Raw genomic sequence first — 24,168 nt, forward strand, 5'->3', positions numbered from 1 at the left:
GATAACTATTCAATGACAAGAAACAGATTCACATATATGCTTCAAGTATTCGTTTATTGATACAATCGGTGCCTTCGGAGGACTTTGTGGCCTTATGATTGGAGCCAGCTTGGTTACTACAGTGGAAATCGCGTTCTTCATTCGTGACATTATCATCATTCCTCAATACCTTAAACTCTTTGTACCAACATCCTCATCTAAGGTGTCGCCTTAAAAACTTAAGACTCCTGATTTTAAGCGCTTCCATAGATTGAATAGTGAGTCTATTCTCGTCTTATTGTTGTATATTATTGAAAAACAGACATGTGAAACTCTGCAGTTCAAGCAAGGTTTACAAGTGGTTTTAGGAGTTTGACATAGGCGGCTGGCGAAAGAGGGATGTAAGAAATTAACTAAGCGATTTAAAACGGAATATGTATGAAAGCGAACGGCAATATATCTGTCTCAAATACTAAACTCTTAGGAAATGTGTAGGGTTATGTGTTTCGACATAAAAATGTGTTTAATAAAAAACGGCTCTAACTATTTTAGAGAATTGAACTTATCACACATGAGGGGAAAAACAAATACAATTTTTGCAGTAAAAAGGGAGATATACAGGAGAGCGTTGACTAAAAAATTTGCAACAAAATTTATTTTGACTAAAATGAGCCCCGATACAGTCTTGTTAATTTAAACAACAAAAATATCTTCAACTATTAAGTATAAAATAAAATTGAAGCATCACAGACTTGCACTGATTTCGTAGATTCGGCCTAAAACAAAAACTGTTTTTAAAAACCCCACCTCCAAGACGGGTAAGGAGCTTCGTGAAGATATTTGCTTTCATCTGGGCAGTGGGAAAGTAGTGAATTAGGATAATCCTATACTATGCCCTGGCAGTAATGAATTCAGTTCCTGTTTGAATACGTTTGCTCACATTTTGCTTGACCGGCATCGGACATTGTTTGAAACAATTCTGTTTGTGTTCCATCTTGCTCAACTGCAAGTTCCCGTTTGTTCTGAAAATGGTCCGAAAGATAATTCTTAGTAGTTTCTTCAGAACTGCTGCCTTCATGCGTTAGTATTTTTCTTCACACGAGATTAGATCAACTGCGGACTGACTACCCAGCTGAGTAATATTGCAGTTTCCTTATGCAGAAAAAGTACACAAGAGGTAACCCTAGTGACCGATGAATAGAAAAACTTGCAAGTATCTTGCAAGTTTTCTTGCAAGATCTTGCAAGAGAATGCATACGGCTTCCATTTTCTTGCAAGATTCTTGCAAGTTTTTCAATTCACTTGCAAGATTCTTGCAAGCTTTATAATTCGCTTGCAAGAAGATTGCAAGTTTTTTAATTCCATTACCTGGCTACAGGGTGCGACTGGTCGAGCTGAAAATGAAGAATATAGCTGATATTGTGTCGGAAAATTTTCTCGAGTCAAGTTAAAAAACCGACTGCAATTTTCCAGTATGTTCTGGTTGTGTTACACTCCTCCTTTTTTTATCCGGGCTGGGGACCTGCAACGGCGGAGTTAAAAAACAACAAACGATTCAATTTAAAAAAGACGTTTCAAAATTAAAATAGCAAATAGGCGAACACGAACAACTAAGAGACGAACTTTCTAGACAAACTATATATCCGATTGTTTTCTGATTAGCACTCACATACATGAATCAACTTCTACGTTGATTTTTGTTAAGTTTGGACGACTAAAAGATTCGTTTGAGAAAAAAAGATGTTTTCAAATAAAATTCACAAATAAGCGATTAAGAACAACTAAGAGACTTAGAGGCGGACTTTCAATTGATTTCAGAAAATTTCATCATGACAAAAACTTAGATTCCCTATTAAATCATTCAGCGATTCATATTAATGGTTAACCGGTTATTCAAAGGATTTTAGCTTTGATTACGCCTATTTGTGTCACAAGATAAAAATGAACTAGGTTAGTAACTGAATAAGTGTTGCTCACAGGAATAACTTACTGAAACACTACTTAAAGGTAGATTGTTTGCAACTTGTGTTTGCAAACTTAGAGGACCCGATCTACCATATCTAAAATTCACTTTCTACAACGTTTTCCTCCGCTCTTCAGTTTCGCGCATATCTTGAATATTTAGACTGACTTAAATGTTTAGAGTAGTAGAATAAATTGAAGACAATATTTTACGCTTTGACTCATTTTGTACTAATTTAATTCAATCTAGATTTTTTTGCTTCTTGTTGGTTGTATTTCAATACATGGTAAAATTCCGCCAGAAGACAATACGAAGTGCCATGTTGCAAATCTAAATACAAAAAGTAGTTTTCTAAAATTTTAATAAAATTTTATTCTACCTGGTTTATCAAGTGTAAAATCGATCATATTCCTTGCCATATTAGAAAAGTTGTGAAACGTCGTTCGTCCTCAAGCGTGTTCTGAAAAATGAGATATATTATTAAAGAGGCAGGATTTCTTGCAAAACAAATGAAAAGTCTGCAAAAACCTGAAGAAAATTTACAGCCATGTCAACAAAAACCATCCAAATTCGATCGAGGTGCCCTAAAATGAGCTGCCCGAAATGAGATGAGATAACAGTGCTACAACAACATTGGGTATGAAGAGACCGTGTTTGACTTTATTGGGAACCAGAAGTCTTCATGCCGTGGTCTTACATGGGTCGATAAAAAATTTATCGCAGTTTACTGTGAGTTGCAACATAGTTTAGGCCGACCGAAGGTTGACCCGAAATGGTTGTGCTGACTATAGTTTTAGCTAATATGGGTTCTTAGCCATGGGTGGGTTAAAATGCTTCACGCAGAAAGTAATTATCCAATTTTGCATTGCAGTTTTCATATGCATACAGAAAATTCTTGGCATAATTTTGGGATTAAGTTTAATGACATTTTAACCAGGTTATCGCTGCTGTACTAGACCATGTGTGTCACCAAGTACCGAGATAGATAAGAACAGCTTGCACACTTAAGAATTAGGTTTATAAATAAAAAACTATCTGCAGATAACTGTAAAATATAGTATCGGTTTAAGTGAAGTGACAATGCTGCGTAAAAAAGTTGTTTTATATTCTGTTAAATTCTCTTTGCTTAATAAAAGTATATTGTTAACAGAAACACTTATTGCAATTGATCATTGATCCAACTCGCTTAGTAGGGAGATGAAGTGGATACTCAACTGTTTTTCTCTTCTATCAATATTGAACAGTTGATTTATTTGAGGTGCAATGACATGAATGATATCATTAGAAAGACAATTGAGCTTTTACAAGCCAAGTATTGTCTTTTTCAGAGAGTTATCATGGTTCAAACAAGTTGTGAACATTCGACAACTTTACATTACCTTGTTCACATTTAGCGTAACATTTCACCAATTCAGATTTTTTGATACACTTATATTATTATTAGCGACACTTTTGCCTACTTTTTGCTGTTTAAATTGTGATCATGAAGTAATATGTCGCCTTATGCTGTGTGGGTTTTTAGCCAATCGTTTTTCAGATATTATTGTGATACATGGTTCCTTCATATGGTAATTTGTGGGGCTATTCATTTAATTTTTCCCACAGTTCATGTTGAAGATCATCTTTAGTTGTTCAAAACTTCTTCCCGGGTCGAGGTGTCACCGCTAAAAATCGCTAAAAGATGTAAGATTTGCGGTGAATTTGAGTAAAAGTGTAAGATTTGCGTTCAATGCGATGATGAATTCGGTGAAAAAAACCTTTAAGCGGTGAAAAATTTTTTTCAGCGCTTAAGCGATGAAAGAAAATTTTTCACCGCTACAAGCAGGATGCGGTGAAAAAAATTTTTCACCGCTACCAGCAGAATGTGATGAAAAGAAATTTTTCGCCGCTAAAATTTCAAATCTTACAAATATTTACCGCGCTAATTTCAACGCTTATCATATATTCACAGGAAATATCATTGAAGTAAGTGACAGATGGCGCAGTGGATTACGAAGTTGGTGACACGCATGAGGTAGAGTTGCGAACCCTTGTACGTCAGTTTCTTTTTTGTAAGAGTTCCGGTGAATGCGGTGAAAAAAATTTTTCACCGCTACCAGCAGAATGTGATGAAAAAAAATGTTTCGCCGCTAAAATCGCAAATCTTACAAATATTCACCGCGCTAATTTCAACGCTTATCATATATTCACAGGAAATATCATTGAAGTAAGTGACAGATGGCGCAGTGGATTACGAAGTTGGTGACACGCATGAGGTAGAGTTTCGAACCCTTGTACGTCAGTTTCTTTTTTGTAAGAGTTCAGGTGAATGCGGTGAAAAAAAATTTTTCACCGCAAAATTCAACGCAATTCTTACAAAAATTCACCGCTTTCAGCGCCTTCAACGCTAAAAGATGCGGGCGCTTTGCGGTGAAAAAAGTTTTTTTCACCGCTATTCACCACTAAACTTACATTATTTTTTGTCAAAACCTCGACCCGGGTTAAATTTGTTGATATGAGTCATAGTCTGTGTATGTATAGACTACTTCCTTTGATTTTAACTCAAATTTCCTAATTTTTTTCCAAACTAGCCCAAAAAATTTAATCTATAACTTAAGTCTTTCGCTGGGCAATTTAATAATCCAAAACAGAGCACCGCGAAAGCATCCAACTTTCAATACAAATCTAAATCGGATTTCACTCAGCAATTTCGCAAATCAATACAAAATGGATTTCTATATGACATGGTGAAGTGAGCCGCTCGAGTATTCCGCCGAAAGACACCCCTTTCAATTGAGTCAATTTGGAAGTGAGCAAATAATTAATGAACCACCAGAACTACCCAAACGAAGACAACAACTAAAACAAATCAACAACCCTCAAGTAAACACCAAACATCCCAATCGATCACAGATTCTGACGATTCCACGAAGTCCACACGAACGTGCCCGCCAACATTTTCTTCCAAAAACGCACCATCTTGCCAAAAACGTCGTCAGTTATAAAAACAAAAGCAGATTGAAAATAGGACAATCACTTCTACGATTCAAAGTAGAGTCGAGCAAAACCCAGAAGGCCCAGCTACTTATCTTCAATTAAGAATATGCTCCGCGGCTGTGCCCTATCCACGATAGTGTTATGTTTCACTACGAAAAAACCGAAACAACAGTGACTGTAAAAGAGGGTAAATAAGCAACAGATTCAGAATCTGACTAGACACTTACATCTACAAATTCGTTGAAAAACAATAGTTTTTATTTACAAAAACCAGCAAAAGTTTTACTTATTTTCTGTTATTATTAAAATTGTGTTTTGTTAGTTTTTGCTAAAAGGGAAACGTGGTACACGGTACATTGATATGGTTATTTCTGGCGCTATTCATTTATATTTTTTCTAAAATTAATTTAGTTCATTTTGCATTGTAAATCTTAATTTTATTTCAAAGTAGACGTCCCGGGTCGAGATGTAACCGTCATTCAATGGAAATTTATGTAAGATAACCGCAGAATTTGGAATTTTTTTTTAAGATGAGCGGTGAATGCGGTGAAATTACATAAATCAGGCACTGAATGCTGTGACAAAAAAATTATCAGCTGGTAGCGGTGAAATTACATAATTTCACCGCTTAACTTATTGGTGAAATTATATTAGTTTACCGCTTAGTAAATAGTGATCAAATTGTGACAGATCAACAATGAATGCGATGATATTACATGAATTCACCGTTATTTTAGTCGTGAAATAACATAAATTCATTGCTTAGTAAAATCTTCAAATAATTTTTTGTCCTACGATTTTAGGAAACATTTATTAAAAGGCGAGAAAGTATGTAATTTCACCGCTAGAATAAGCGGTGAACTTATAAAAAATCACCACATTTCACCACTAAAAATTGTAACCGCTAATCTAACAGAAGTTCAACTCGCATATTTTACAGAAATTAGAGTGAATTTTATTTGAATTCAAAACAAATATCATAGCAATTAGTGACAGGTGGCGCAGCTGAAGAAGAAGTGGCTGACATGCAGGAGGGGAGAGGTTCGAATCCGTGTAAGGTGGGTAATTTGTATTAAACGGTGCAATGTGTTGATTTTTTCTCACCGCCTAATCTAGCGGTGAAATTACATAATTTCACCGCATTTCACCGCAAAATTATGTACGAAATTTGCGGTGAAAAAAAGCAACTTTTCACCGCTTATCTTATATTTTTCCAATTTTTCCTCGACCCGGAGTCTAATCATATTTAAGTTTCAAAGAAGAAAGAAACAGGAGAAAAACCTTTTCCAATTACCAGCTGCAAAACCGCCGTTTTCAATTTTGAAACTTCTATTATTTTGACTATGAGTTTCTTCCAACAAATTAGTACACGGAAGGACAATTGCAATTGTTGTCTTTTGTATTGGCTCATCAATGTTTATTCCACAAAAACTATTGATACTTGTCCTAAATGCCCCAGTATTAAGTCACTTCCACTACTCAGTGGTTATCATTCACGCAATTGAGCAAAATTTAATAATGTCTCTTGAGAAACAGCTTAACTGGTCATTACGAGCAACCTTTTTTTAGACAGAATTTTGAATCTACTCAAGATATTAAATGCAGTCGGAATATACTACCCGTAAAACTCTTTTTAAAAACAAAAAGATTACAATACTTTTGGAAAATAAAAAAACAGTTACGACCAGCTTTTTCACCAACATCGGGACGTCCTTTAATCGCCTGGAATCTTCATGAGTCTATAAGGACAAAAAAATGTTCTGGGACCAAACATTTTTCTCTATCAAAAGGCAAAACTTGTTTGTTAGATTAGCGATACTAGATTGGAATGAACTACCCAGCGAAATTAAAATCAAACAAGACAAAAAAGTTTCCCCAAGCAACTTAGAACTTTCTTCTCCTCAGCTTACAAAAGGAACCCTTTTTTGTGGAAGGTTACTTGTTCAACATGGCGTGACTTTAAATTTGGAAAAAGAATTAGAACTACTGTTTACTGGTTGGGTTGACTTTATAAACTTAATTAATTTTTATTTTGAGATATGCGACATAATTTGAATTTAACTCAAGTTTTCTGTTATAATATGCAAATAATAAATCCATTTAAAAATTTTCACTACCGGACTAATATCAATTGTACTCGTTGATGTGGATCGGAATTCAGTGTTTTTTTGTTCCGACCCTCTTGAGGGGGGAGGAACTATATACTCAAATGGGTTTTTTTTTGTTCCGTGAATTTTCGCCGCTCGATATATTCATCGTAGAGAGTTGAGACTGGTATCATTAGAAAGCTCGTCCAGCGTAGAATATGGAATTAAAAAGATTTTTTTAATTTTCGTTTTATACAGGGAGTTATCGAGGTTTAAACTTCTGAGAAAAAAAGAGTGAATTCACGTTGTTTTTATTCATATTTTCCGGAATTTTTGCCTAAATTTTCGTCAATTTTGCTAAAATTTGTTATAATTTTCAAGAATAGTGTCGTTGATTTTTTTTTTGAAGACAAACAAGCATTGTTGATTGTTTTAATTTAAATTTTTTTGGTCAAAAAATCTGGATAAACATTTCAAAATTTAGCCTTTTTCATCAAAAACAGCACGAAATAAGCAACTTTAGTCCACTTTGATTAAATTTGCCGACAGTACACCCCCAAACAACACTCATACAATCTATTTAGACTCAGAGGGGGGCTATTTCTTTTTCAGAGTCCGCTGAGAGTGCACTCTAGTTAAAACGTTGCCATTTTTTGCTAACTTTACTCGTTGATTATCAAAAATGCACAATTTATTTTGAGTTTTCAACTAACAAATTAACTATATCTACAACATTCGAAAAATCAATTGTTCCTAACGGACAATAAGTATTGGCAGGGTTAGTTTTGGGCCATTCTTGGATTGTTACAATCCAAAAAAAACGGGTTGTAATCAGTCGGTCTTTCTTTTTTTAAAAAAAAAAGATTTTTTTTTAATAACAAAGAACAGAACATATCAAATCAAAGCTCAGGAGTGATAACTCCAACCAATTCGCTTGCTAAGCAGCTCCAAGCTAATGCATTTAGTTTTTTAATTGAAATTTTTTGGTCATTTCTTTTTTTAAAAATAAATGACTTTTCAATATATAAGGGCTTAATTAACTTTTCCTCTATTTTTTTTTAATTTGTTCAACTTCCAGCTTAGTGTAAGCAAAGAAAGACTGCTTCTTCTTTCTACTGATTTAACATTTATTCTCGGCCGCAGTTCTAAGCCTGAAGTTATTTTTTTCTGGCTTTGATACTACAAGATTTCAGATTTTTGTTTGTTTTGATATTTGCCAGTTTTTCACGTTTTCTAATTTTGTCACATTATCACATTATTGACAGCTCTCATGTCACCTTATCAGCATTCAGAATAAGAAATAATTGAACATATTAAAATCCTGAAAGATATACATCGTCGTTTTAACGGCCTCGACGCCTCTTTCTTGAAGAAATCAATTGAATTTTTTAATTTTGTTTCTAACTGTCATTTATACTTTGTCATTTCGGTCGTATGAAATTTCCTGTATAGTGATAGCTTTCATTGGCTTTTCATGGAAGAATAGAGGAACCGATTTTCTGATATTAGTAGATAGTTGATGGCTTTCATGACTTTAAAACAATCGTTTTCTAAAATTAAAAAAAACACTTTTTAACTTCGCAATTTTCTTCTTTTTATGTTTCTTTTTGTTACCTAATCTCGTTAGTTAATTACAGGTCAAATATGACATTATGGGTGTCAAGGGAATAAAAGGGATTGGTTTCCCAAAATCTTTTTTTTGAAGAATTTGTTATGACCTTACTGGCTTCGACACCGGTTTTTCACAAAAAAAGTTAGTTAATTTGATTTTTGTCATATTTGACGTTCTTTTTGTAGATGCAAGAAATATTCTGGATAATTACAGGTCTCGAGGGCTTCTTTTTCATGAATAAACGACCCTATTTAATTAGCTCTTTTTTTAATTAATGCCTTTCATGACATTGAATGTAATTTTGTTTCGAAAAAAAATTAAAAGTTTTACATACTTTAGCACTTCGCTTTTTTGTCTACTTGATACCTAGTCTTACTAATGAATGGCCAAGTACTACATTATAGCTGTTTGAAGAAGGCGCAATCAAATATATTTTGAGTGCCAAATTTTGGCTTGACGGTTTTGACAGCGTTTTCTGGCAAGTTTCAATTGAAATTTTTTTTGTTCTTTGTTGTTCTTTTTAGCCGCTTTAAAAAATGAATAAGGACAAGTCCTAATGCTCTTCTATAGAAGCAGTGGTAATCGTAAATTTGTGGTAATATTAATTGATTCCTAATAGTATTTATTACTTTGAAGTTAACTGTTTCAAAAAAATAAGTTAATTTTTTTACTTTACTGTTTTTTTTCTTTTTTGTATAATTGTTACCAAACCTTTATATGGACTGGTCGCATATGTTTTCTGGTGATTTATAAGTTATTTTTGTTTAGTTTTAGGTTTATCTGACGGTATGTTGATTTTGTTATTAAATTTAGTTTTTAAGAGGGACATAAATTTTTTGATGTAATTAATGTTTTTTGTTGTTGTTGTTTGATTTTGCTGTTCGTCTTGACTCGCTTTCTTAATATTGACATATTACAGCAATCTAATGCATCAATTTTTACTCCACTGAGTTATTTGCTTTGGAGGCTATCTTATCGTTCATACAGAATTTTTTGAAAAAGACTTGGGCTTTTTTGGGATTCACAAAAAATAATTTTTGGGTTTTTCTATCTGTTCCTCATTTGGTAGACAATTATGCCGAAATTGTGGATGGGCGGGGTCGGAACCTTATGTGCCATCGCACATTACCGAGCCGCCTTGTTTTTTTTTAGAAAGCATACTAAATATTAAATTGAATTCAATTTTATTACAGTTGGGATCACTTTCAACTATAAAATAGTTTTACGAGTTTGGGGTAAGTAGTACTATGTAACTTGTGAGTCATTGCTCTCAGTGTTTTGGTGCAGGATTCCTTGCGTCCGCATCGTCACGGGGGTGGTGCTTCGGGTACATCGATGGGGCACTAAAAGTAATACATAAGTAGGGTCCCGAAATTAAACCCCGATATCTAAATTTAAACCGAAATAAGCCCCCAAGGTAATAAACACAAAAGGAAATAAACCCCATTTTAGAATTGAATTTTGGTCGGGATAATTGGTCATTTATTTTGTTTAGCAAGTCGTAACCACAGAGCCAAATGGTCTTTGAGGTATTTACCTAAAAGCTAGCTTATATAAAAAATCGTTTATACGACTACAGTAAATACTAACTATAAGCTACAAAAGTATCGCAATTTGCTCTCCAGTCCTCAGTTCGCCGTTTTAAATATTTTTCATTCAGAGCAGGACAAGTTTAGCCTTTGGGCGAACTTAATGACCTCAATATTCGTTATAATGAAGATAAAATTGTGCATAAAAAACTTAAAATACGTTTGACATGCAATGTCTCAGAAATGAATTTGGTTTTAATTACTTAAATATACTGATCTAGCGGCAAAATGCTCTGCAACTCAAGTCGTATAATTCGAAGGTTATCATTTGGTTTATTAAGTCATTATTACCAAATGTAGCTTAAAATATGCGCATTTTGAACATGTGGTTTTTGCATGCAGTTTCTACAATAAGAACTTAGATAGTAGTCGAATTTGAAAACAAAATCACATGTGCACTTTGTAAAAGGTAAAAATCACTATCCCTAGGCTTTTTTAATTGCCACAATTGTTGCTTTTATTGCCAAGTTCCTCGGAAATTGATTCCTTTTTGACAGCTTGTGTAGCTAAATTAATTTTTCCCTTGGTTTATACATAATAAACCCTTCATTCAATATTAAATTATTCAAAGCATACATTCTTCTTGCGGAAAGAGACACCAAAATGATAAAAACGCCATAAACATTTCCTTGACTTTGAACATTGAAAGTGAAGGTCGTGAGGTAGACTTCTGTGGAAATCAATTTGACGGTTTTGCGGAAGCACAGTGACAAAATTTTCAACTAGCCCGAAATTTTCTTCTCGAATTGCTTTTTTGAATAGTAAGAAATCACTTAGAAATTAAATTTTCTGAAGAAACACCTTATCAATAAAAATTGGACCTTTTCCGTTTGTGCCCCCCAGTACGTTATGTGCCCCCAGTTACAGAACACGTGCCATTACATAGTAGATCATTATGTAAAAATGTTGCACGTGCATCTCAGGGGTGCAAATAATATGCTGGGAGGGGGGAACAAACGGAAAAGATCCAAAAAATTAATGTTAAATTAATCTTTAAAGTAATCTGTAAATAGCCATCTTAATGGGCAATTAGTAATGCAAGAGCTTTTTATCCAATTCTTTAAACATTACTTTCTATCATTTTTGTCCAATTGAAAAGTTGTTGACAGCTATCGTTGGAAAACAGAGAAATAATCGGGTTATTATAATCGATCAAATGTACCTTCTGCTATAGGTGCTGATCTTTTTTCCTTACATAGTGAAGTTAGACAAGGTATGGTCTGGATTTTTTTAAAACAATCAAGCGAATGAAGACCGACGACAATCAAGGGAAATCCAGGAACGATAATGGAATACGACGATATTTTTTCAAATTCTACGGAAGTGTTTCCATCCTCTTGAACCACAGTAATGTTTGCGGGGTTATCTTTCTTTGCGTCGTTTTCTAAGTCAAAAAGTTTCCTTCTTGTTGAATTAGAGAACACTGAAACTGATATGAGCCTACTAAACTATACGTTAAACGTTAGAAATTTCGTTAGCAGACGTTTTGTGTCCGCTCGTTTCTTGCGCGCTCGATTTTGTTTGTTCTTGGCGAGCTCTCACTAGCTCTTTTTTTCTCTCGCTCCTTCTCTCTCTCTCTCTCTCTCTCTCTCTCTCTTGTTCTCCTATCTCTCTTCTCTCTCGTTCTTTCTCTCCTTGTTGCCCTTTGGGCAATTGTTCTTTCGTTGATCCGTCCAATTCTTTGCCATATGGCAAAATTTTTTTGCTCTCTAGGATTGCCTTCCGGGCAATTCGATTTTGCTCGTTCGTTTTTGTTTCGCTCGCTTTGCGCTCGCTCGTTCTTCGTTCGCTTTCTTTCACGCTCGTTCGTCTTTGTTTTGCTCGCTCTGTGCTCGCTCGTTTTTCGTTCGCTCGCTTCCATGCTCGCTCGTTTCTGTTTCGCTCGCTCTGCGCTCGGTCATTTGTCGTTCGCTCGCTTTCCCGCTTGTTCGTTTCTGTTTCGTTCGCTCTGCTCTCGGTCTGTTTTCGTTCGCTCGCTTTCCCGCTCGTTCGTTTCTGTTTCGCTCGCTCTGCGCTCGGTCGGTTTCTGTTCGCTTGAACCCCCACCCTTCTCTGCTCTGTGCCCCCTTTCTTGTGCATTTAGATGTTCGTTTATATGTTTCCTTCTACAGTGCTATAACCCCACCCCTTTCTGTGCCCCTTTTCTGGTGCATTTAGATGTTCATTTATTTTTGTCTGTTTCTTTCTTCAGCGTCATAACCCCCCACCCTTGTTTGTGATCCCTTCGCGCAGCGCGATAATCCCCCGACCTTGTTTGTGACCCCATCGCGCATTGGTCTTAGCTCTTAGGGTCTTTTTTTTCTTTGGTGGCTAGCTAGGTCAGGTGCGCTCCTTCAAGAGCTCATCAATGCACCGACTCTAGTCATCAAAGAAGCCAAATAGGCCCGCGCTCAAGCTGAGACTAGATTTCCGGACGCCATTTTGCAAGGGCCTCACAAGAATTCGTCGCTTATCTTGCAAGACCCTTGCAAAAATCAGACGCTTATCTTGCAAGATTCTTGCAAGACTTCGACGCTTATCTTGCAAGAATTTTGCAAGAGTTCGACGCCTATCTTGCAAGAATCTTACAAGATTGACGCTTGTCTTTCAAGATTCTTTCATATCGGACGGTTATCTTGCAAGATCTTGCAAGAATTTTGCAAGATTTTGCAAGATAGTGCGTAATCTTACAAGACTCTTGCAAGATTCTTGCAAGATCTTGCAAGATAGCCGTCGGTAATAGACTAGGGTTCTATCAATATCAATTTCCATCTATATTATAATCATCAAAATTTGGACCGATCAATAGTTTGTTTTGTCCTTAATGCGATATGATGTCACTTCATGCCTATAAACAAAATGCAATTGGCGATTTTGTCACTTGAAAATTTTGGCATATTCCCTATTCCACCAGTATGTTTTATTTTTGGTTATTTAAACAAACAATAAGCAAATTTTTATTTGTTTAACGAGCTAAAAAAGACTTTCATCAAATTTGCACTTTCTGTCAGAATTTTTCCCTAAGAATTACGTTGGACATTCTCGCAAGAAATGCTATCATAACGTTTGAGCACATAATAAACACAAAAATTTACGTATAGAAAACCGATGATCTCTCACATTTCAAATCAATCATACCGAACATTTACGTTCCAGACCATATACCGAAGTTTTCGTACGGTTAAAACCAAACATGTCGAACAAACCGGGGATACCAAAACGATTTCTTAAGTCTTTTTCGTTCGGTCGTCTGGACTAGGGTTTCGAAGTAACTATACTCACCCGATCAATGTATCGTCGAATGCGTGGTCCGACCCATCGGGTGGTCTCATTGGCCAGGATCCCATCGTCATCAATTGCCCTGGTGCAGAAATAACATTCCTTCTCCTCCGCCTCCCACGTGAACGACTTGCAGCTCCCGTCCGCCTCTGCCCCGAAACACTCCAAGTGGCACTTATCATATCTGCAGGCAGAACAAATGATGCAAACGATGACTGGTTTCTGCGAAGAGCAGTACATTGCTTTCACGTGAAGTCTGCTAACTGTTCTACTTGGCCGAAAAAATTTTTTTTCTCACTATAGAGACTTGTTTTAAATGATATAGGGACGATCGAGTTGAACCGTTTCATGTCAAATTTAATTTAGTGATTTTTATGGACAAATTAAAAGTTTCAAAAAGATTTTTTGCGCAATCACATTTTTTCCCACAGCTTGGGGACATTTAAAATTCTATCGATTTGCAGTGGGTTCATAATATGAAAATTATAGAAAACTGAATTTGGAATGTTACTGAAAATGAGTTTCATCACAATGTGCAGTCAACAGGCCGCGAAGCAGGAAAAAAACTGTTCCGATTTTTCAGGCTAATGTCTTAATTGGGAGACACCGATTTTGTAACTACCTCTCAAATAGGAATGTTGAGAGAAGCATTTCAAGATTGCTTTGATGAGAAAAAAATATTCTATATGTTACTGGCACGAGTCCAACTTCTTTTACTGTAAGAAAACTATATGAATTAGGATTGTTAGAGGAGCGAAACAAACGGGAAACTTACAATCCTATAGCAGAGCTTTGAATGTAGTTAATTTATCTCAAACATGAAAGTGGTTAAGTATAATTGGACGATCTATGGGAATCAATGAGCTCAACCTGCAACTTTTTAACGTCACAGAACTTCATCCTGATAATAACTTTTTAAACCAGATAACAAAAATTGGTGAAACCAATTGAAAAGAAAAAACTGTATAACAAAAACTGGTGAAACCAATTGAAAAAAAGAGTTCATAAAATGAACTAATGTGACCAGCGGCCAATAAATAGAGAGGAGTAAAAAATTAGAATGTGAAAATTCGCAAAGTTTAGTTTGGCTCGCAAGATATCCCAAAAATTGTCCAATAATTGTCGTTGTTGTGGCGCAACGTTTTTTGCTCTGTATGGAGGAAATTTCCCAATTTGTGGAAAAAAAAACTTGTGAAGTAGGCTGAAGCCTTCCTCTAAAGTGTCTCAAATTTTTGACAATAAAAAAGCGGAAATTAAAAACATCAATCAGAAAGAAATGTGCGACAATAATCTCATCGTTGAAAAATTGTCGCGATTGTAACTCTTGTTAGCTTCTTATTTCGGTTAATTGAATTAATAGAAGAAGAATTGATTTCTGGCAAGCCTATTTGACAGTGAAAACTTTGAATGAAATTGGCTCGACATCCAACAGAACCAGAGTTACTTAAATTTTGCATAAATTCTTAGAAAAATTTTGTAAAAGTAGAAACACAATCATCGGAAAGAATCTGTTCGCAGCGCAAAGAATTTCAGTAAAAGTTTACTATCACGATTAATAGAGTAAGATCTAAATTTCTGTCTGTTTCTTCTGTTTCTCTTATCTATGCGTGCAGATTTTTGAAACCTTTGTGATTAAAGGCTGGAACAGTATTAATTGATTTCAAAAAACCATTGCAAAAATAATAATTCTTTAAATGCGTTTTTGGTTTTACGAAGAGAATCTGAAACCTAAAAAATTACAAAACAAAACGTATCTCAGAGGCCACAAATTCAAAGCGCGGAGAATAGATACAAAACCTCGCAGGCCAGAACAGGGAGCTACTATTTTGTTTCCATTGTCACGATTAGGTTTATCAGTTTTATAAATAATTTTTAAAAATGTCACATACTTAAAATGTTCATAATTATCCAGTTGATTCTTCTTAGTTTCAGAAAATAATTTTTTTTATAGGACTGGGAATAAAATTAAATAGGCCACAAACTGAAAGCGCAGACAATAGTTGCAAAACGTTGCAGGCAAAATCCCCACACCAGACTGATTTATATAAACAATTGTGCGAAGTTTATTCTCTCATGCAATTTGGTTTTAATTAGACAACTGAAAATAATAGGAACAAAAATTAAGCTCTCGAATTTTTGTTCCGACCCCTCTTGAGGGGGAAGGAATTATATACTCAAACGGGTTTGTTTGTTCAGTCAATTTTGGCCGATCGATATATTCATCGTAGAGAGTTGCGAGTGGTACAATAAGAAAGCTTATCCAGCGTAGAATATGGAATTAAAAAGTATTTTTAAGTTTTGTTTTTTACAGGGACTTATCGAGGTTTAAATTTTGAGAAAACAGTGTGCATTCCGGTGAGATTTTATTCACTTTTTCCGGAATTTTTGAATAAAACTTCGCCAATTTTGCTAATATTTGTTAATTTTTTTTGAAAGTGTTGTTGAGTTTTTTTTTGTAAAAACAAAAAAAATTACAAAAATATTGTAGGCTATTTTTATTTTTTTTTGTCAAAAATTCTGGCTAAATGTTTCAAAATTAAGACTTTTTCTTCAAAAACAGCACGAAATAAGTACACACCCAACCACCAACAAAACAATTTTTGTAGACTCAAAAAGGGGCTTTTTTACTTCAAATTCCCTTGAGAGTGCTCTGTAATTAAAACTTCGCCGTTTTTTGCTAAATTTGTTCGTTGATTATAAAACACTCAGCATATATTTTTCATTTTTTTAACTAACAAAAAGTCAATATCTATAACATTTGAATAATTAAATGTTCCTAAAGAACAAACACCTTTAGCAGGGATAGTTTTGCACCAATCTTGGGCTGGTATAATCAAAAAAAAATTCGGATTGTAAACAGTCGGTCTTTTTTATAAAAAAAAATTAGATCTCTTCTACAATAATTAAAAAAAAAACAGATAATTTCAAAAAAGCTCACTAATGATGGTTACAATTGGGTTCCCAATTAGCTCCACATTGTTTCATCTAGTTGATTACTTGAAAGCCTATGGTCTTTTGACTTTTAGAAGTATTTGATTTTCAAATAAAAAATGACTTATTGAACTTTTGCCTCCATTTTTCTCTTTCTTTTGTCAACCTGTAGCTTATTGTCCGCAATGAAAGAAAGTTTTTTCTTTCAATTGAAATCAAATTAAATTTTTATTACTGTTTTACGCCTTAAGTTATGGCTACTGGCTTTGGTACAAGTAGACTTCGAATTTTCTTAATTTTTAGGTATCTGCCCATTTTTCACGTTTTCTAGTCTTGTCACATTATCACGTTATTGACAGTTCATGTATCACTTTATTGGCTTTCAGAATAAAATAAAAATGATATTATTAAAATGCTTGAAGATATAGATGATGATTTTAACGGCTTTGACACTACTTTCTCGAAAAATTTAATTCATTTTTTTAAATAATCTTTAACTGCCGTTTTTACTTTGTCTTATAGTCGTATAAAACTTTAATGTACAATGACCCGGTTTCCTTGCTTTTTCATGGAAAAATAGATGCGACGATATTCTGATTTTATTAGATAGCTGATAGGTTTCATGACTCTGAAAACAATTGTTTTCCAAATAAAAAAAACATTTTTTAACTTTGCATTTTTGTTCTTTTTATTGTCTGAATGTTATCTGGTCTCGTTAATTACAGGCCAATTATGACAATTTTGTTGTCAAAGGAAGATTTCAAAATCCCCACACCAGACTGATTTATATAAACAATTGTGCGAATCTTATTCTTTCATGCAATTTGGTTTTAATTAGACAACTGAAAATAATAGGAACAAAAATTAAGCTCTCGAATTTTTGTTCCGACCCCTCTTGAGGGGGAAGGAATTATATACTCAAACGGGTTTGTTTGTTCAGTCAATTTTGGCCGATCGATATATTCATCGTAGAGAGTTGCGAGTGGTACAATAAGAAAGCTTATCCAGCGTAGAATATGGAATTAAAAAGTATTTTTAAGTTTTGTTTTTTACAGGGACTTATCGAGGTTTAAATTTTGAGAAAACAGTGTGCATTCCGGTGAGATTTTATTCACTTTTTCCGGAATTTTTGAATAAAACTTCGCCAATTTTGCTAATATTTGTTAATTTTTTTTGAAAGTGTTGTTGAGTTTTTTTTTGTAAAAACAAAAAAAATTACAAAAATATTGTAGGCTATTTTTATTTTTTTTTGTCAAAAATTCTGGCTAAATGTTTCAAAATTAAGACTTTTTCTTCAAAAACAGCACGAAATAAGTACACACCCAACCACCAACAAAACAATTTTTGAGGACTCAAAAGGGGGATTTCTTACTTCAAATTCCCTTGAGAGTGCTCTGTAATTAAAACTTCGCCGTTTTTTGCTAATTTTATTCGTTGATTATAAAACACGCAGCATATTTTTTTCATTTTTTTAACTAACAAAAAATCAATATCTATAACATTCGAATAATTAAATGTTCCTAAAGAACAAACACCTTTAGCAGGGATAGTTTTGCACCAATCTTGGGCTGGTATAAACAAAAAATAATTCGGATTGTAAACAGTCGGTCTTTTTTATGAAAAAAAAATTAGATCTCTTCTACAATAATTAAAAAACAGATAATTTCAAAAAACCTCATTAATGATGGTTACAATTGGGTTCCCAATTAGCTCCACATTGTTGCATCTAGTTGATTACTTGAAAGCTTATGGTCTTTTGACTTTTAGAAGTATTTGATTTTCAAAGAAAAAATGACTTATTGAACTTTTGCCTCCATTTTTCTCTTTCTTTTGTCAACCTGTAGCTTATTGTCCGCAATGAAATAAAGTTTTTTCTTTCAATTGAAATCAAATTAAATTTTTTTTACTGTTTTACGCCTTAAGTTATGGCTACTGGCTTTGGTACAACTAGATTTCAAATTTTCTTAATTTTTAGGTATCTGCCCATTTTTCACGTTTTCTAACTTTTTCACATTATCACGTTATTGACAGTTCATATATCACTTTATTGGTTTTCAAAAGAAAACAAAATTGATGTTATTAAAATGATTGAAGATATAGATGATGATCTTAACGGCTTTGACACTACTTTCTCAAAAAATTTAATTGATTTTTTAAAATAATCTTTAACTGCCGTTTTTACTTTGTCTTATAGTCGTATAAAACTTTACTGTACAATGACCCGGTTTCCCTGCTTTTTCATGGAAAAATAGATGCGACGATATTCTGATTTTATTAGATAGCTGATAGGTTTCATGACTCTGAAAACAATTGTTTTCCAAATATAAAAAACACTTTTTAATTTTGCAATTTTGTTCTTTTTATTGTCTGAATGTTATCTGGTCTCGTTAATTACAGGCCAATTATGACAATTTTGTTGTCAAAGGAAGATTTCAAAAGGGGATTAGTGTCGCAAAATCTAATGTTTTTAAAGACTTCGTTGACTTTACTGGCTTCAACACGAAGAAAAAGTAAATTAGTGTTTGATTTTTGCCATGGTTGACGTTCTTTTTGTAGACAAAAGAAATATTCTGGATAATTGCAATCATCATGGGCTTCTTTTGGAAGAATATACGAACCTAATTAATTTTTTTGTTCTTTAATTAAAGGCGTTCATGTCTTTGATATTATTTTTTTTCGAAAAAAAATTAAAGTGTTACCTATTTTTGCTTTTTGTTTTCCACTTTTGTCTACTTGTTACCTAGCTTCATTAAAAAAAGCTCGCATAATACATTATTGGTAGTTGCAGAAAGTGCAATTGAACACATTTTGATGGCCATTGTTTGATTTTACGGTTTCGAAAGGGTTTTCTGCCAAGTTTTATTTGATTTTTTGTTTGTTGTATATATGTTCTTTTTGTAACCGCGTAAAAAATTGAATACTGGCAGCTCTTAGTTCCTTCTATGGAAGCATTGGTAATCGTACACCTATGGAATGTTTTAGTTGATTTCTAATGATTTTCAATTTTTCGAAATTAATTGTTTTAAAAAAATAAGCTAATTTTTCAACTCTACTGTTTTTGTTCTTTATTGTCTAATTGTTACCAAGCCTTTTTATTGACTAATCCTTTATCTTTTCTGATGAGTTACCAGTTATTTTGTTTAATATCCGTTTTATCTGAGGGTATTCTGACTTTGTTATTAAGTTTTGTTTTTTAAAACGGACATGAAGTCTTTGATTTAATTAATTTTTGTTGTTGCTGTTGTTTGATTTTGCTGTTCGTCTTGACTCGCTTTCCTAATATTTGCACATCTCATCAATCTAATGGGCCATTTTTACTCCACCACAGTCATTTGCTTTGGAGACTTTCTTTTCGTTCATACACCAATTTCTTTTTTAAATACTTGAATTTTTGAGTTTTTCTGTGTTCCTCTATTGGTAGACAATCAAGCCAAAATTGTGGATGAGCGGGGTCGGAACCTTATGTGCGATCGCATATTACCGAGTCACCTTGCTAAATTCTAATTTAAAATAGTTAAATTAAACTAAAATTAGGGTTGAATTACTGAGACTTCCTCTTTCAAAAAACGTTTGGGGTTAAGTTATCGTAAGTTAATGTGATCAAAGGAAAGTGATGTTGGCTTTTAAGTATCAATAAATCTTTGCCGTGTTTGCCCACCCACTCATTTTTGCGCCCCTCGTTTTATACAAGTTTCAGTATATTTGTGGCTTTAATACTATTTACATATACGTATACTAACAATGCACCTTCACAAAATATGATAACAGCAGAATTTTGAGATTAATAGATATACGAGAAAAACAATTTGGTTATATTATAAGCTTTCACCACAAAAATCGCTTTTTTTGCAGATTTTTATTGTCATTGATAGTATACATTGTTCAACTTGTTCACCAATGATTACGAATCAAAAAGTAATGATTTTATAAAGAGAAAAATTTAGCTTGGGGCGTGCAAACCAACTGATGCACCTGTCCGGTGGGGACAAATGCTAAAAAAATCTGTATCAACCTTCAATCGTTTCAACATCGAAAGAACTCGAAGGCTGTTGGCTTATAAAAAAAACATCTTTTGCCCACAAGATTAGGTTTTCTGAACGTTTCAGGTGATACTTGGGTGTAGTTGATATTGTTTTTGTGTCAACAAACAACTGTCTGTACTCGATATGCACAAAAAGTGTAAGTGAAGTGAGTTATTTTTACAAATTGCGTACTCCATTCACCAAATATAGCAATTACTTTTGTTCCCTGGTGATGAGTGGATACAAATCTTTCAAGAGTCTTACAAGATATTAATCAAGGCAAAAAAAAATTGGGGTACAAATGTTTTAGGAAACATCTTTGAAGCAATTTATTGCTTATGAAACAAATTACAAAACCTAATTCAATAAAAAAAAAGTTAGCGCGGATTCAATATCTTGCAAGAATCTTGCACGAATCGTGCAAGTTTTTGAGTTCTGGAAAATTTATTTGTGTATAATTGGTAGCTGAAACTAACTGAAAACCAAATGAAATGACTGATATCAGTCTTCTTGATCAGCAAAACTTAACCTAAATGACTTTTTTGTACACGCCTTTTGAATGCGAAATCTTGCAAAATCATTTCATAGTTTTAAAAAATTGCTAACAATTGTCATATCGCTTCAAATACTGATCAAAAACGATAACAAACTATTAAAAATACAATCAAGAACAGTAAAAAAACTATCTTTTCCCACAAATATTTTCTAACAGTTCTCTTCAAGAAGAGTACCGGCTAGAACATGTACCAAACTCTGCAGGTTATTTTCGAACCATTTTGCATGTGTTGTATTAATTAATAAAGCACATGTAAAATGGTTCAAAAATAACCTGCAGAGTTTGGTACGTGTTCTAGCCGGTACTCTACTTGAAGAGACCTGTTAGAAAATATTTGTGGGAAAAGATAGTTTTTTTACTGTTCTTGATCGTATTTTTAATAGTTTGTTATCGTTTTTGATAAGTATTTGAAGCGTTATGACAATTTTTAGCAATTTTTCAAAACTATGAAATGACGTTTTTGGACCATTGTTTTAAATAAGATGACATAGAAACGGAAAATTCGCCATTTTGACCGTTGTTCAATCCCAAGAAATGACGACTGTTTTTGATCGTTTTTCAAACCTAAGAAAAGACCGTTTTTGAGTTTTAAAAAAATATCGTTTCTGACCATTGTTTCTAAGGAGGTGGCTGTTTGTGACCGTTTATTATAATTTATTATAAAGGTAAGAGAATATTACTCAAATTTTTGATTCACACTTACGTGGTGAGTGCAGCCTGGTATACACAGTCAACATACACAGGATTTTTGATCCCAACTCTGACGCTGAATTCCTTCGAAGGGGTCAAATACAGGTAGCCTGTGCTCACGTCAACAATCAGCAGTGTCACAGTAATCAAAGTGAAGACTTTGATCAAAATGGACGTCATAATTAAGAGAATTCTACCGTCACTGATCATGGCTGGGTATGTGTAGAAAAGAGAGTTTTGTTACATTAACGGTTTCAAAATAGGGAATATGGGAAGCGGTATAATATACACACCGAGAGAGTGTAACCACCTGCTTGCTGTGGATAGTTTAAAACCACGTGGAATCATCTGCAATTTGTTTAAAAATTTATAGCCAATCTTGAAAGAAATTGGACGCAAAAAATACACGATGGTGTGTGTATTTCTCCAGTCTAAATCAGCGTTCCTTTTCTAAGTTTATATTTTCTACTCAAACGTAAATTAAAATTCCTTATAACTAAATAAAATATCCAAATAATTTGTTCTGACACGAATCTGTCGAAAAAAATAGTAATAAAATATGCGCAAGAAAAAAGTTGCTTTCATTTTTTTGGGGAAAAATTTCAAAACCGAATTACCAATATAGATTGTTTTTTTTTGATGCGTTTTCTGGCTGGCTCAGGTCCACTCTCTTCAATAGAATTCTTAGGCCAAGAAATATAAATTTGCCGATACATTATTTTTCAAAAACCTTATTCAATTTTTCAAACAATTATCTAAATTTATATTTTTCATTTTTCTTTAAAAAGTTGTTTGCTGGCTAAAAGTGACTTAGAAGAGGCAGGTTTGAAAGTTTTCTTACATCACTACACTCGAGAGACTTCATACGGTATCACACTGATTTGAATTGTGTGTGAAAAGCTGTCAATTCTAATTTTCTAATGTCTCTGCCCCTTCTGACCGTTCTTCAACTTAATTCTTGTCTTAGAAACAATCAATTTGAATTACACAGAGACAACCATTTTCGCTACTTACTTTGATTATTAAGAGCCTCTCTTTGAGAAAGATTAGGTTTAGGTTCAAAACGTATAAACAACTTTGTATCTTCAACAAGATGTCTTTTTTACAGTTGACGGTAACATATCGCTCTTCACTTTGTCCTAACTCCTAACTTTGACAATTGTCAATTCTTGAGCCAAAATTTACGAAGTCAAAGATTTGCCTAAAATAATTTGCTCAGCAATTTTTTTATCAAAATTTGTTTAATTTTTAATAAATGAGTAAATAAATCCATTGTCCAGCTGTCATTCATAATGTACGTATTTCAAAATTAAGAAGATATTTGTGGAAAATTTAATTTAAACGTGGGCCAAGTACCCAGATTGAGGTGCCATCCAGAAGTGACCTCTGATCAGACCGTGCCAGACGGAAAAAATTCTGATCAGAACACCCCAGACCAAAGTATCCTCTGATCATACTAAAGTGCGCTCGAAACAGCATGTGCGCTCGAAGTGCGCTCGAAACTGTCTCTGATCAAACCTTTGCAGACGGAAACGACCTCTGATCAGACCAAATTCAGACCATTGTCCAGACGATTGTGCACTCAAAATTACTTCTGATCAGGCTATTGTGCTCTCAAAAGTCACTCCTGATCATACTCAATTGCCCTCGAAATAGTCTGATCAGTGAATGGTTTTCACTATTGAAAAATCTGTTTAAATTTGTTATAATAAATTCATTTAACAATTGATGTTTGCATTAATAAATTCATCTAGAAAAAACAATGCTGAAAGTGTTGGTAAAAAAAAGAAAACCTAACTGCTGAGAGAAAATTTATTTAGTACACCATTAGTGCATATTTCGAACTCAATTAATGAATTTAGATAGCTTTCCAAATAAAACGTCGTGTTCTACAGTTAATCAAATTTTCATTTTAAGGTGACCGTCTTCTCTATCAGCTGAAACCATTTGGTTCTGATCAAAGCCATCAGACTCAAGATGTGTTTGTGATCCGAATGCTGTTTTTCGTTGCCTCTTGGCAGAGCCGACATCTCTAGTTGAAGAAAAAAAGAAAAAATCAAAAAAAGTTTCCGCTCAAAATGGTCTGTGATCATTCCGAATTGCGCTCAAAATCTTCTCTGATCAGAATAATGTGCGCTTGAAACTGCCTCTAATCAGACCATTCCGATCCCTAAGTGGCTTCTGATCATACTATCACGAGACAGAAGTGACCTCTGATCATATCATCTCCAGACCGAAGTGAACTCGCATCATACCATCCCCAGACCGAAGTAACCTCTGATCATACCATCTCCAGACCAAAGTGAACTCTGATCATAACATCCCCAGACCGATGTGACCTCTGATCATACCATCACAGACCGAAGTGATTTCTGATCAAACTATTGCGCGCTCGGACCAAATCCCAGTCCTTGTGATTTTGGTATGGGAACACACTATGTGCAATGGACTTGGTCTGACCAGAGTTCACTTCCGGATGGCACCTCAACCTGGGTATATGCTTGC

The 24,168-nt window shown here is 34.1% G+C and overlaps 1 protein-coding gene across 1 annotated transcript; it reads right to left on the bottom strand.

Moving 5' to 3' along the window:
• Positions 1-9,778: 9,778 nt before the first annotated feature.
• LOC142356461 (uncharacterized) lies at positions 9,779-22,008 on the bottom strand. The gene is made up of 3 exons (XM_075408374.1): positions 21,677-22,008; positions 13,468-13,648; positions 9,779-9,960 (listed from the first exon to the last, which is right to left on the bottom strand). Exons 1-3 carry the CDS (start codon positions 21,871-21,873, stop codon positions 9,925-9,927), a joined length of 414 nt encoding a protein of 137 aa, XP_075264489.1. The 5' UTR covers positions 21,874-22,008; the 3' UTR covers positions 9,779-9,924.
• Positions 22,009-24,168: the final 2,160 nt, after the last annotated feature.

This window comes from Convolutriloba macropyga, unplaced genomic scaffold, assembly GCF_964194025.1.
Source record: "Convolutriloba macropyga unplaced genomic scaffold, txConMacr16.3 SCAFFOLD_1953, whole genome shotgun sequence".
In the NCBI taxonomy this organism is placed as follows: domain Eukaryota; kingdom Metazoa; phylum Xenacoelomorpha; order Acoela; family Convolutidae; genus Convolutriloba; species Convolutriloba macropyga.